Raw genomic sequence first — 13509 nt, 5'->3', positions numbered from 1 at the left:
TGTTTCTTTTATGTAAGAGATAATCTTTTGAAATGGCTCCTTTTAAGAACGGAACTGGTGCAATCAAATTCAATTTTGTTGTGCGTGCTCTTTGTCTTCATGCAGATACAGCAAAATGCACCTGCTCAACCATCTGGAGTCTGCTCTTCTCCATTAGGTCAAATGTTTGAAAGTCTAGGCTGTAGGAAAGAGATCCACAACGGATAGGCCAAGCTTCAGAACGCTGTCTATCCCCACACTGTCAAAGAGCCCTGTCCACAGCCCTACTGTTGGCAAAACCTGGCCCCCTTGTGTGGTGTGAGGGTCAAACCCAGGGCCTTGCCCTTGCTAGGCAAGTGCTCTACCACTGAACTACATCCCCAGGCCCCTTTTCCCTTTACAATGACTGTCCCCTTGCTCCCAGCTAACTGGACCAGGTTGACATGGGACTCAAAGTCATTAGGCCAATAGGCCAGTCAGTCACATATGATATGGCTTAGCCAAGAAAGATGAGGAGACTGAATCAAATTCCCACATCTGAGACAGAACAAATGAAGAAACTTGATGAGCTAGAGGCAGCAAGCCATGGCAACAAGCAGGGCAGAGCCCTGGGGGAGCAGGAACAAATCAATCCACAGGAAGGCCATCAGAGGACTAGCAAGGACATCAATCCCAGGCTGACTGTAGCACAGTCTTTGGGGCCCAGAAGAGTTTGGGCCACCATGTCTTTAAAAGTAAACCCGTTTTCTTTTGTAGTAGGGTGTGGTGGAGGATGGGTGTCTTGATTCCTTTAATCCAAAGGAGACTCAAATAGAACTGGGCCTCATCAGAGAATCAGAACAAGCTCTCTGCTGGGGCAGGAAAGGAAGGCATTGAACTAGGATTTCAAAGATGGTTCTTGGTTCAGTTGAAACCAAGCTTGAGTGAGTTATTTCCTCTCTGAACCTGTTTCTTCACCTATAAAATTAGGAAAAAATTCATGTCTGAGATTAAGTTAACAAATTTGTGTGTGTGTGTGTGTGTGTGTGTGTGTGTGTGTCTGTAAAATCTGGAGAGAGAATCGTAATATTACCATCATTGTGGCTGCAGAACACTTTCCAAACTCAGGCTACTCAAAGGGGCAGAGGCCAGTTGAGGAGTCATTGAGAGACTGATGCAAACTTCAGAAGCAGCAAAACAGATGGGGGTTGGGATGGCGGTGGGGGCAGGAGTGCTGCTTTCAGGAAAACCCATTGGCTGAGATAGACCACTTCCAACCTCACAATTAAGAGAGCCTAATGTTGAGGAGGACCCTGGGTGGTCAGCCATGATGGGGCACAGCTGAGCCAAGCGACATGCACATGGGTGAAATGTGTGCTGTTTCCATACCATGCAGTAGGACCACTCTGCCACCCTCACATGGACTACATTCTACTGAGCAGAGCCCAATTGGAGGGGCAGGAAAACTGGTTTCTGCTTCTAAATCTCTCATCCCTGTATGGAATGTTGCACAAATTATTCTACCCTTTACTTTGTTCTCTTGCCTGCAAAATAGGGTAAATAAGGAGAAATAACAACTTGTGAGGAGAAACATCTACATTTGTATAATGCTTTATTTAGATGCTTTGAGTGTTCTCATAACCTTGATCCTCTTAATCTTCTCCACGACCTTGTGAAGCAAAAGATACAAGAAACTTTATGTTACAAATGGTAGATGAAATTGATTGTATATTATGTGGCAGACAATGTACTAACTATCATACATCAGTATCTCATTTAATCCTCATAGACACTATTTGAAGTGAAACCTATTATCATCTCTATTGGACGTATGAGAAAATAAGCTCAAAGTGGGAAAGAAACTTGCCCAGAGTCACTCAGCTAAGTGGTAAACCAGAGATTATTACAATCCAGATTTCCTAATTATAAATCTTGAGTTTTCCATTAAATTGCCTATGTGAAAGCACTTTGGAAAACAATAAAGCTTAGAAATTTGCACAAATGAAAGAAAATTTTATTACAGCAAATCTGATTCACCAAATTAAACTACTGTGGACATTAAGTACTAGGCACTATTTGGGCTCGTTTTAGTAGGTGAAGGCATTCATTGTAGTCTCAAATACTAGAGTAACATAAGGAAATGAAGATTAGGAAGATTAGTAAGATGGAGCTATATAAGATACCTGGGGCACAAGAATTCCAGTTGGTGTAGGGAAGGAAAGTAACTTTAAGGAACAAAACTACAAGTCTGTTGCAATAAGATAAATGGTTAGGATTTGGGCTCAGTAGTTGGTAGTTGTTTTGGTTTTTTTTCCCAAGCTTTTGCTGTGTTGGCCTCCAGCCTCACGGAACCCCATAGGACAAGCATGGTTTGACGGTGAAAATACTTATGAAACTTGATTACTAGGTAGATGTGGACTCAAGCAATTCTACTCAGACGCGATTGCAATCAGGAAGCGGATCCAACCCTCAAAACCAAGGAATCACGTCTCTATGGTTGTTCCTGTGGCGGAACACGAGGACGTACTCTCTCCTTTCATCGAACTCTATGGTCTTAGGACGCACCTGTGACCCCGGAAGCTCTTCTGGAAGTTCGGGGCAGCAAGATGGCGGCGCGGACAGCGCTTGGGGCTCTGTGCCGGCACCTCTGGCAGGTAAGGAGAGATTTGGGGAGACTGGGCGGGCCAACGGGGACAGTGGTTAATTCCCGCTGCCACCCGCTGTTCAGCCCATCAGGAGTCTTCCCCGATATCTGTTACTCGTCCCGGGCTGCTGTTTGCAGGAAGGTGATGAGAAAAGCCTTGGTTTTATTGAGAAGACCGGAAACCTGCCTCGCGAAAGTCAGCCGCTGAGCCGGCTCTAGATCTCAGTCCCCAACTAAAGTGGGACATCTTCCTGACACCCGGGGATTGGGAGATTTAGAGGATGGTCTCTGAAGTCGGCAAAGTGGGTTAGATATCCTCCACACGTTTCTTTGGAAGAGAAACAAAAACTTAAGAAGCGGTTCTCAGGCTTTTTAGCCAGAGGACCCCGTCCCACTTTTGGAGATAAGGACTCCAAAGAGATTTTCAGTTTTGTGAATCTTAACTACCTATATTTTGGTTTGCAAAAATAAAACTGAGAATCTTAAAAATACCCGTTTAAAAAGTAACCCTAATAAGCCGGGCGCGGTGGTGCACGCCTGTAATTCCAGCTATTCAGGAGGCTGAGGCAGGAGGATCACAAGTTCGAGGCCATCCTAGGCAGTTGAGCGAGACCCTGTTTCAAAATAAAATATAAGAAGGTCTGCGGATGTAGTTTAGAGTTAGAGCGTCCCTGAGTTCAATCCCCAGTAGGGGGAGGGAGGAGTAACACTAAAAATTCTTTACATGTTAACATAGTTAACATTTTATGGGAATTGTGTTCTCCAAAACAAAAGCAGATTACGTGAGGAGTGGCAATGTTTTTCACTTTTACAGAGATCTCTAATATTTGGCTTAATAGAAGACTGCTGGATTTTCATATTTGTTTTTTGCATTTTGTTTTATCACACATTATTCATCCTTGAGAAAATGCCACTGTACACTGTGAGAGAATGAGACAAGTTTTAAATAACATTTTAGTGTTATTATGAAAATAGTTTTGATTTCCCAAATCTGAAAGTGTCACAGAGACATCCCCCTACCCCGGTCTTCAGACCACACTTTGAGGACCACTCTTTTTTAGATGGTGTTAGAAGTTGAGATTTTTGAAGTGCTAAAATGAACTTATCCAGACAAAGTTCCCCAATCACACGCCCTTAAAAGAAAAAAAAAATTTTTTTTTTTTTTTTTTTTTTTTTTTGGTACTAGAGTTTAAACCCTGGGACACTTGGCCACTGAGCTACATCCCAGCCCTATGTATATATTTATCTATTTAGGCAGGGATTTGGTAAATTCCCCAGACTGGCTTTGAATTTGGATCCTCCTATCTCAGCCTCCTGAGTAGCTTGGGTTACAGGTGCATGCCACCACATTGTGCCCTCTCAAATTTTTTAAAAAGAGAGCAAAAAGAAAATTTAAGAACTTAAGTTGATTGGTGGATATAACAACACTTTAGGCAGCTGTTAAAAGCTGAGATTTATAGAGGAAGAGTATTACTAAGAAGTGTCATATTCCTTAGATTTCTCCTTTTTTGCACAACTGGATTGTGTGATCACTGGCATAGATGCAAGGAGGAAGTTTTCTTTGGGATTGTGTGTGAAGAATGACACATACTTCTTGCTACCTTGTATTTGCCTAATTTCCTTTTCGTTTTCTTTTTTTCTCATGAGCCAAGGGAGAATATGAAAAGTTTTGAATTGTCTCCAACTTGAGTAAAGAGAAGAAAAACAATACAAATAGGCTTTTAAAACATTTAAGTCAGGGCTGGAGTTGTGGCTCAGCTGGAGTTGTGGCATGTGTGAGACCCTGTGTCCGATCCTTAGCATATAAATAAGTAAATTAAATAAAAGATCCATTGACAACTAAAATATATTTTTTTAAAAAACCACTTAAATGACAATCGGTTATTTTAATTAAGCTTTGCTTGTGCCAACTTGTTATTTTCATCTTCATTGTATTTTGAGGATTCTGTGCTCCTACTTTCTCAAGGTACACTTTTAAATATCAGGAAAGCTTAAAGGAAAAACAGATAGTATAGAGTAGCATTTAAGTTTCCTAGAACAAAAAAGTTTTGTTCCACCAGGGGGTGCTCACAAGAAAGGATTTGGCATTGCTGAATTGTTGCCCTGTGTGGCATAGCAGTTAGTAATGGGTGCAAGTTCCAGTGTGTACTGTATTTCAGTTACTTTATAAGCTAGTTATCCTAGCCAAGCCAAGAAATGCATATGCTTGAAAAGACGCATGAGGCTTCAAAAGAAGGGTACTTATTCCAACTCTTAATAAATAGACAATAATAAATTAAATTATATATTCAATTATTTTATTGCATAAAAATATTTGTTCCACCAGGGGGATTGCGTTCACTGGCACAGATGTACAGTTAATCTGTAAAAAAAAAAATAGTGGGAAAATAAAGTCACATTTGATGCTTTTTTTTTTTTTTTTTAATGTCCACATGTTTAATTCATAGATTTTTTTTTTCCTTGTGGGAGTTGAGATTCTAGTGTTTTGAGAGTGCTTTTTAATTTTCAACCATTGTCCTCTTATTTATTCTGAAATTAATCTGTCCCTTTTAGGTATCCAAACTTCTTTATGTGAAATAATCAGATATCCCTGTATTTGAAGCATCATGTATCTTTTAATTTTTAGTGGAAACTGAGTGGTTTGGAAATTGACTTTAATTCTAATATATGCCCCCCCACCCACTTTTTTTTTTTTTTTAAGGGCTTGGGGAATTTGTCTGTAAACAGTTCTAAGAGCAGTACAGCAAATAATGGTGCCTTTCTTCTGTAAGTATACATTGGACATGCCTAATTGAACTAGAAAATGGGTCTGTGTGCTTTTTAACTTGGTTTTCTCTTTTTTTTTTCCCCACTCATAGCAGTACCAGCATGAAGTGGGTACAGTTCTCAAACCTTCACATTGATGTTCCAAAGGATTTGACCAAACCTACTGTATGTATAAGAAGATACATACATTAGCATAAGAAGATACATCATCAATAACTTTTCCTAATGATTTCATTTGGGTTTGTTTTCCAAACACATTATGAATAAAAACAGATTATTCTGGAATACTAGCAAATGTACAGTATGCATACTCTTGCATATTCTCCAGTGTCCCTGGGTGTTCATGTGTTATCTTTCAGAGTATCAAAATAAGTTCTAAAAGAACACATTATTTAACCCAAATAACTGTGGTAAAGAATAGTTTTACTCTTAGCTCAGCATAATTGAGGAGTTGTAATACTTGATGTTATATTGTGGAAAAGTACTTTTCTTGTAACTTCCACATCTTTGTTTTCATTTTAAGTACTGAGTCTAGGCCTGGACAGTGCTTTATTTTTCAGAGTGAAAAAGAACACAAATTATGGAAATCCAGAAGGAGCTATGTAACCTTGTAGAAGCACTGATTCCATCAGCCCAATTTTTGTGTTATTTGTAATTTTAAAAAATCCTTTCAAGGGGCTGGGGATGTGGCTCAAGCGGTAGCGCGCTTGCCTGGCATGCGTGCGGCCCGGGTTCGATCCTCAGCACCACATACAAACAAAGATGTTGTGTCCGCTGAAAACAAAATAAATATTAAAAAATTCTCTCTCTCAAAAAAAGAATCCTTTCAAATTCTAAGTCCTTTCATTTCCACCTATTAAAAATACAGTTTTGTATGAATCCTTTTAGACATTTGTCCATGCACAATCGTTTTATTCATGCATGTGCACACCAAAATAAAATTGTGTTATACTAAATTTACTTAGTAGATACTGGCTATATCTCTGTGGCAGTACATTTATTTATTTTTTTTTAAATTTTTTTTAGGTGTAGATGGACACAACACAATGCCTTTATTTATTTATTTATTTTTTTAATGTGGTACTAAGGATCGAACCCAGGTCCCGCCCTTGCTAGGTGAGCCCTCTACCGCTAAGCCACAATCCCAGCCCCATGTGATAGTACATTTAAACGGTGGTCTCCAACTTGGATGACTGCAGGGGCCAGGCTTGGAAGAAGAGGTGGCAATGTGGGCACAGTGGCATACTGTCCTTGTACTTCTTACTCTAGCCACAGTGACCATATCAGAAATCACACTTGATGCCTAATCACCAAATCTCCCAACCTAAACTAATATCCAGATTTTAATAAGAAATCTCCTGATTTTTAACATTCATAACAAATTAAAACCCTACAAGGGCTTTAATTTAGTGGTAGAACTCTTATCTAGTGTGTACAAAGCCCTGTGTTTTATCCTCAGCACTGCAAAAACTAATATTTAAATATAAAACCCTACAAGAATCAATCAGAACACATCTTTGGACTATATTTGCACTTCCACATTGTCCTCCAACTTTAGGATATCAGTATATCCTGTTTTTTCAACAACTCCATTTGGAGTAATTGAGAGTAAATGTCTAGCTTCCTGGTTAGTAAGTAGATCTTTTTAGAGATGAAGTAATTTAACCCTGAATCATAGGATTAGTAATATAATTTACTGGTTTAACAGGTGAATGAAATACAGATAATTCACCTTTTGGAAGACAGTCAGAAATGTCAAACCCATTATTTCTAAGGTCTTTGGGTATTAGAGTGGAAGAGAGAGAAGTTATAGGTACAGTCAGTGTCATAACATTTTAATTAGACATGAGTAATATATATATTAAAGCAGGCAAAGCATACATGAAAAAAAACCTAATTAAAAAAGTGAATAGAAATAGCTTCAGTTCGTATAACAATGTTTTACAATTTATAAGCACTTTAATTTGTGTTTTCTTAGTTTTTCCTTGCTATGAGCTATAGCAAGGTCTCTTATTACTGTGTTTTATATATGAGAAAACTAAGGGGCAGTGAAATAAGGTTTGCCCATGGTCCTTCAACTATAAATAGAGTGTAATTCTCAATCCAGATCTTTTGATTTTTGTTAACAGACCCTGAGATTATTTCTTATTGTATATAACACAGTTCCATTTTGGTGTCCATGTACATGAATAAAATGACTACATATGGGACAAATGTCTAGAAAAATCTTAACAAATTGTTAATGTGAATATTGGGCTCAATAATTATTAAATTGGCAGGTCCTGCTAATGATTTTGTAGGTTGCCTTGAAAGTTCTTTTGATTCAAACTGTTTTAACAACATCCGAGGGTCATTGTGCAAATCTAAATGTGCTAGCATGTAGGTAGTTAAATAACAGTGTTAAGATGTTTCTCAGCATTTTTCTTCCCATTTATTAGTAAACTAAAGTTTTTTTGTCAAGGATAAAATGTTAAGTTTTCTAGTTGTAAATATGAGAGGAAACACAATTGAAATTTTTTTTTTTTTGCAATGCTAGGGGTTGAACCCAGTGCCTTGTGCGTGCAAGGCAAACACTACCAACTAAGCTATATTCCCAGCCCTTGAAACTTTTCTTTTTCATTTTAGATAACCATTTCTGATGAACCAGACACATTATATAAACGTCTGTCGATTTTAGTAAAAGGCCATGATAAGGCCGTATTGGACAGTTACGAATATTTTGCGGTGCTTGCTGCTAAAGAACTTGGTATCTCTATTAAAGTGTAAGTAAAACTTTTCCTAATCTGATCTGGTAGCTGCTGTAGTATAATAACGAGGAAACTGGTGCTGATCCCAAATGGGTCTGAGCTCATAAAGTGGGGTACAAGTCATGATGGGTTGTTTAGGTTTGTCATGTTATCCAAAACAGGATCATCCCTTTCTGTCTACTGGGACTTTTAAATACTGGAATTAGTAAACAGGATAATGAAAGAAATCTCACTGACATTAAGAGACCCAAGAAGCCCATGAATCTCCATGAAACAGGGAGGTAAAGTAGGTGAACAAACACGCCTTTCAGACCCTTTGGATGTGGTGATCTTTTTGTCTGATGCATCCATTGTTTCCACTCTGCCCTAAGGAACACCACTCACCCAGGAGTACATGCATGTGTAAGGAGCTTCATATGGCTTTGGAGTCACTCCAGGGTAAAGAAGAACTGCCTCCTTTGTCTTTTCCCCTGCTCCTTCTTTGTTGAACAGGACTTACTTGGGGCTATCCCAGTCTGACAAACAGAAACAGAAGGCCAGACTTTTTCCCAAAACAAAATACAATTTTGTAGTTATCAACATAATCTGTTTTCCTCAAACAACACACAGCAGGCATGACCACTGTATTCACCACACTGTTGTGCTCTTCACAGGTCATGCATTTGGTTAATAAGGGACTCAATAGGCATAAAAACAGAAACCATGAGTGCATGAATGTGTTCACAATTTGTTTCCAATGCTTTTGAGTCTATGGGAAAAGCTTCCCATTGTTATCTGTGGTGTTTGTTTTGGCCTGAGCTTTGTAACAGTAGTTGTTAAAGATGACAGTCTGACAAATGAAATTAGTAAATACCTATAATTGAGTTTGAGCCTGACCTACAAAATTGTGGAATCATGATTTGGTATCAGTGACATGGGTTTTAATGTCATTTAGCTTAAGTTTATTATTTTGTCCATTAATTTCAGACATGAACCTCCAAGGAAAATAGAGCGATTTACTCTTCTCAAATCAGTGCATATTTTCAAAAAGCACAGAGTTCAGTATGAAATGAGAACACTTTACAGATGTTTAGAGGTGAGTTTATTTCACCCATTGAGGCATTTTTTAAATATCCAGAATTTAAAATAATATGTATCATAAGTTTCCTTTAACCATGACTTCCTTTTAACCAGCCTCTACCTTTTAGTTGTAGAAGGCACATGTCTTTTTTGGTGTTCATGGAAGCCACATAGTAGAAAAACCAAACTGCAAGCCATCCTTTATAGTAGTAAATACTCTAATGCATAAATGCAGATTATGCTAATTTTTTTCTCTCCAGTTTTTTTTTTCTTTTTATGTCAGCTAATTTTTATATAATCAGATAGCACTGGAATAATTTTGCTCCATGCTTCAAAATCCTAGTTTTTAATACAACTTATAATTATTTCCACAATCTAATGGGATTTTTCTGTGATGATGATATACAGCATTAGGTTTTTCTTTCAACTGTTATCATTCATTTATGTGTTCACTAGGGCTAGTATAGTTTTATTATTAAAGGAAGCTGTGAGTTCTGGAGTCAGACTGACAGTATTAAAAAGTTCAAATTCTGGTGCTTACTAGCTGTGTGATGTGTGCCTCATCTATAAAATGAAAATAATAATGAACCCAGCTCATAAAGTTAGCGTGAGGATTAAATGACATATTTGGGTAAAGTACTTAGAATACTTCCATCACACAATGAATGATTAATAAGTGTCATTTTTAAAAAAAGCATATGTGGGGCTGGGGATGTGGCTCAAGCGGTAGCGCGCTCGCCTGGCATGCGTGCAGCCCGGGTTCGATCCTCAGCACTACATACAAACAAAGATGCAGTGTCCACCGAGAACTAAGAAAAAATAAATTAAAAAAAAATATATTAAAAAATTCTCTCTCGGGCTGGGGATGTGGCTCAAGTGGTAGCGCGCTCGCCTGGCGTGCGTGCGGCCCGGGTTCGATCCTCAGCACCACATACCAACAAAGATGTTGTGTCCGCCGAGAACTAAAAAATAAATAAATATTAAAAATTCTCTCTCTCTCTCTCTCTCTCTCTCTCTCTCTCCTCTCTCACTCTCTCTTTAAAAAAAAAAAATTCTCTCTCTCTCTGTCCCCCTCTCTCTCTCACTCTCTTTTTAAAAAAAAAAAAAGCATATGTATTTTACATGAAAGCACTGTACATTTAAGGGTACAAATATGTTAGCAAGGCAAGATAGTACAGGCAGACTGAGGAAGGAAGGTCTTAAGTTCAAAACTAGCCCTGGCAACTTAGTGAGACCCTGTCTCAAAAAAAAAAAAAAAAAAAAAAGGGCTGTGGATGCTTGCCTAATGTGTGTGAGGCTCTGGGTTCAATCCCCAGTATGGCAAAAAAGGCTCAGTGGCAGAGCACTTGCCTAGCATGCATAAGACACTGGGTTTGATTCTCAGCACCATATAAAAATAAACAAATAAAATAAAGGCATCGTGTCCATCTACAACTACCAAAAAGTTGTTTTTAAAAAGCTGGGGGGCGTGGTACACAAATATGTTAAGAAAAGGTTCCTACTTTTAAAGGAAAAAGGTCTAAGTAATCCTTTTGTTTTTCTTCTTTTGTGATATTGGGAGTCAAACCTACGGCCTCATATATGCTAGGCAAACCCTCTACCACTGAGCTATACCCCCAGCCCTAAAGAATAAAGAAAGACTCAAAATTCTATCTATGTCAGCAGAATCATCTTGTTGTAGAGCATAATAAAAATCATAAACTAACTTTATCTGGTAATCTAGTCTTGTTTCTTTTTGGTTTTATTTGGTGTTTTGTGGACCCCTGGCTTTTAGGGTGGCATCTGGTAAGAAGCAGACTTCAGGGCCCCATATCTAGTTCAGCCAAAGGATGTACTTTCTTTTTTTTTCTTTTTTTAGTCTGTTAAAGATTCTTAGGGGAAAACCAGGCTTCACTTTTACCAAAAAACAAACAACAACAACAACAAAAAAAAAGATTTCTGCTTTAACAGCATAGCATGAACTGTTTTTATGTCTGATATTTTAGTTAGAGCATCTAACTGGATGCACAGCAGATGTCTACTTGGAATATATTCAGCGAAACTTACCTGAAGGAGTTGCCATGGAAATAACGAAGGTAGGACTTGAATTTCTACCTCTTTGGGGGATACCTGTGTTGTATCAGCCTGGTATATCGCAGCCTGGTCTTGGCCCCTGCAGTGGAGGGAAAGACCTGTCGCACTGGAAGCTGTGTGTGCACAATGGCTGGGGGTTCCCCCATTCCTGTGCAATCTCAGAATCCCCCCACATCCTCACTGAGCCATCTCTGAAGTCTTCCTCCCTACTAGTTGTCTGGACTTGGTGACCACATTGTGTAGCGTTCCCTGGAGATCACTGAGGATCAAATAAATTTTTAATATATATATATATATATATATATATATATAACAAATGCCTTACATATATCAAGTTGCCCTCTCCCCATTTTAGACTCCTACAAAAAGGCAAAGGGGATTTAAAAAATTAACAAATTCACTTTGTAGCAAAAATCATTTAAATAGTTTTGTTTCTGTTTTTAGACACGGTTAGAACAATTACCAGATCACATCAAGGAGCCAATCTGGAAACAAGTACCAGAGGAAAAAGAAGAAAGCAAGTCATGAAGCTTCAGGGAACCACTTTGGACTTGAAAGAAGAGTGGGCCAGATGTGTGTGTTTGAGTGGAGAGTGCTTGCAGCTGAGGCAGTCTGGAGTTCTCCTCACTGCTCTGTTGAGTCCTCTTGCCCAGTTCAGTTGAAAACAGGGAATGGAACAGGCTGAAATGAAGTAAAAGACATTTTGTTCTTTTTTATCCATGTCATTGTTTCCGTTCCAGTTTTAAAAACTTGAGCAGCTAGCCATGGTGGTGCACATTTATAATCCCAGCTGCTTGGGAGGCTGAAGCAGAAGCAAGTTCAAAGCCAGCCTCAACAACTCAGTGAAAGCCTATCTCAAAATAAGAAAAGAGCTAGAAATGTGATTCGGTGAGAGATTCCCCTGGGTTCAATCCCCAGTACCACAAAAAATAAAAAGTACAAGCGAACCACTTGGATACTCTGGGCCAAGAGTCAAATTTTATATTTTGTTCTGCTATTGTTCTATTATTAGTTTCTGCTGATTTTAATTTATAGTATTTCACATATTGGAAAATGAGTGGTTTTTTTTCACACACTTTTTTAATTTTAAATTTCCTCAAAAGAGAACCTTTGGTTAATTTAACACTGAGCAGTTAAAGGTTTTAATCTTTACCTTCGTACAGGCTAGCATATTCTTCCTTGGCGGTAATGACCAACAGATTGACCTTATTTATTTAAACATTACATTTTTGAATGTGGATATACCTGCAGCAGATGAAGCACATTTATGACATGCACTAAACTCTCATAACCCAAACACCTACAGGGTTACTTCCAAGGTTCATACAGTGGAGTGTATGCTCTCAAGAAATTACTGTGTGTCATTTCATTCATCCTGTGATTCATTCAGTAAGCTTTTATTAAACTTTGCACTCACTACTGTAGTAAATACCAGTAATTGAATAGAATTAATGTCTTTTAAACATTGAAGGCCCAGATAAATATTTTTCCTTAATTTTGTCCCCAGTAGGAAGCCCTTTTGGTGGTTTTCATTTGCTTTATTTGGAGATGTCTATTTTTCCATGAAATTAAAACCCTGAAAGATGCAAGAGTACAATGGACTGAACAGTTGATATGGTAACCTCAGGAGGGTGCTTTGTTTCTTTTTTACAGCAGAATCAGGTCTGTGTCTGTGGTTTCTTTCACATCTTTGGGGTAATTATGACTTCTCAGTTTTTTTCCCTTTAAACTGATCTGCTATCAGTGTTTTGAATACATCCTATTTATGTGTCAGACTTACTTTATTGTGATTAACATGAAAAGAACTATAGCCTGTGCCCCATGACCTCCTTAGCTCAGTTATTGACTGTCATTCACAAATGTGTAAAGCATACTCATCCCAGGTATAAGTCTCAGAATTAACTAGTCAATCAGACAGAAGCAATATGATAATGACTGCATCTAGCAAAGCAGCAATTTGTGACACACTTTTATTTTAAAAGGCAGGTCTTTAAAAATAAGTATAGGTCCACATGTAAGTTTTTTTTTTTTTGGCATGTGTACACATACACACTCACATATGCAATGTAAATCACTTATAATTGTGCTCACCTCCAACAATGACTCTATGAGAAAGGACTCCTTCAAAGGCTATGTCCATTTCTAGATGTTTTCATACTAATTATGCTGTAAACCAGGTTGCTTATCCTAGCACTTCAACTTTTATGTTAAACCCTTATTTTAAGGAAAATATTCAATTAACTACAGATGTAGCAGAAATTA

At 38.2% G+C, this 13509-nt stretch overlaps 1 protein-coding gene across 2 annotated transcripts; it reads left to right on the top strand.

Moving 5' to 3' along the window:
- Positions 1-2541: 2541 nt before the first annotated feature.
- On the top strand, positions 2542-12829 carry MRPS10 (mitochondrial ribosomal protein S10). Of its 2 annotated transcripts, none has more exons than XM_081296017.1 (7): positions 2542-2612; positions 5304-5368; positions 5464-5533; positions 7994-8130; positions 9082-9190; positions 11160-11249; positions 11692-12829. In XM_081296017.1, the coding sequence occupies exons 1-7, from the start codon at positions 2565-2567 to the stop codon at positions 11773-11775; spliced, it is 603 nt and encodes a 200-aa protein (XP_081152143.1). In that variant the 5' UTR covers positions 2542-2564; the 3' UTR covers positions 11776-12829. The 2 variants fall into 2 exon arrangements, with proteins under 2 accessions (XP_081152143.1, XP_081152142.1); XM_081296016.1 differs by having other exon boundaries at positions 5461-5533.
- The last annotated feature ends 680 nt before the right edge of the window (positions 12830-13509 follow it).

The sequence above is a fragment of the Spermophilus citellus genome (genome assembly GCF_964194105.1).
Source record: "Spermophilus citellus genome assembly, chromosome: 5".
Classification (NCBI taxonomy): domain Eukaryota; kingdom Metazoa; phylum Chordata; class Mammalia; order Rodentia; family Sciuridae; genus Spermophilus; species Spermophilus citellus.
Note: the sequence above shows the minus strand (reverse complement) of the source record. Positions and strands in the feature narration are given on the sequence as shown.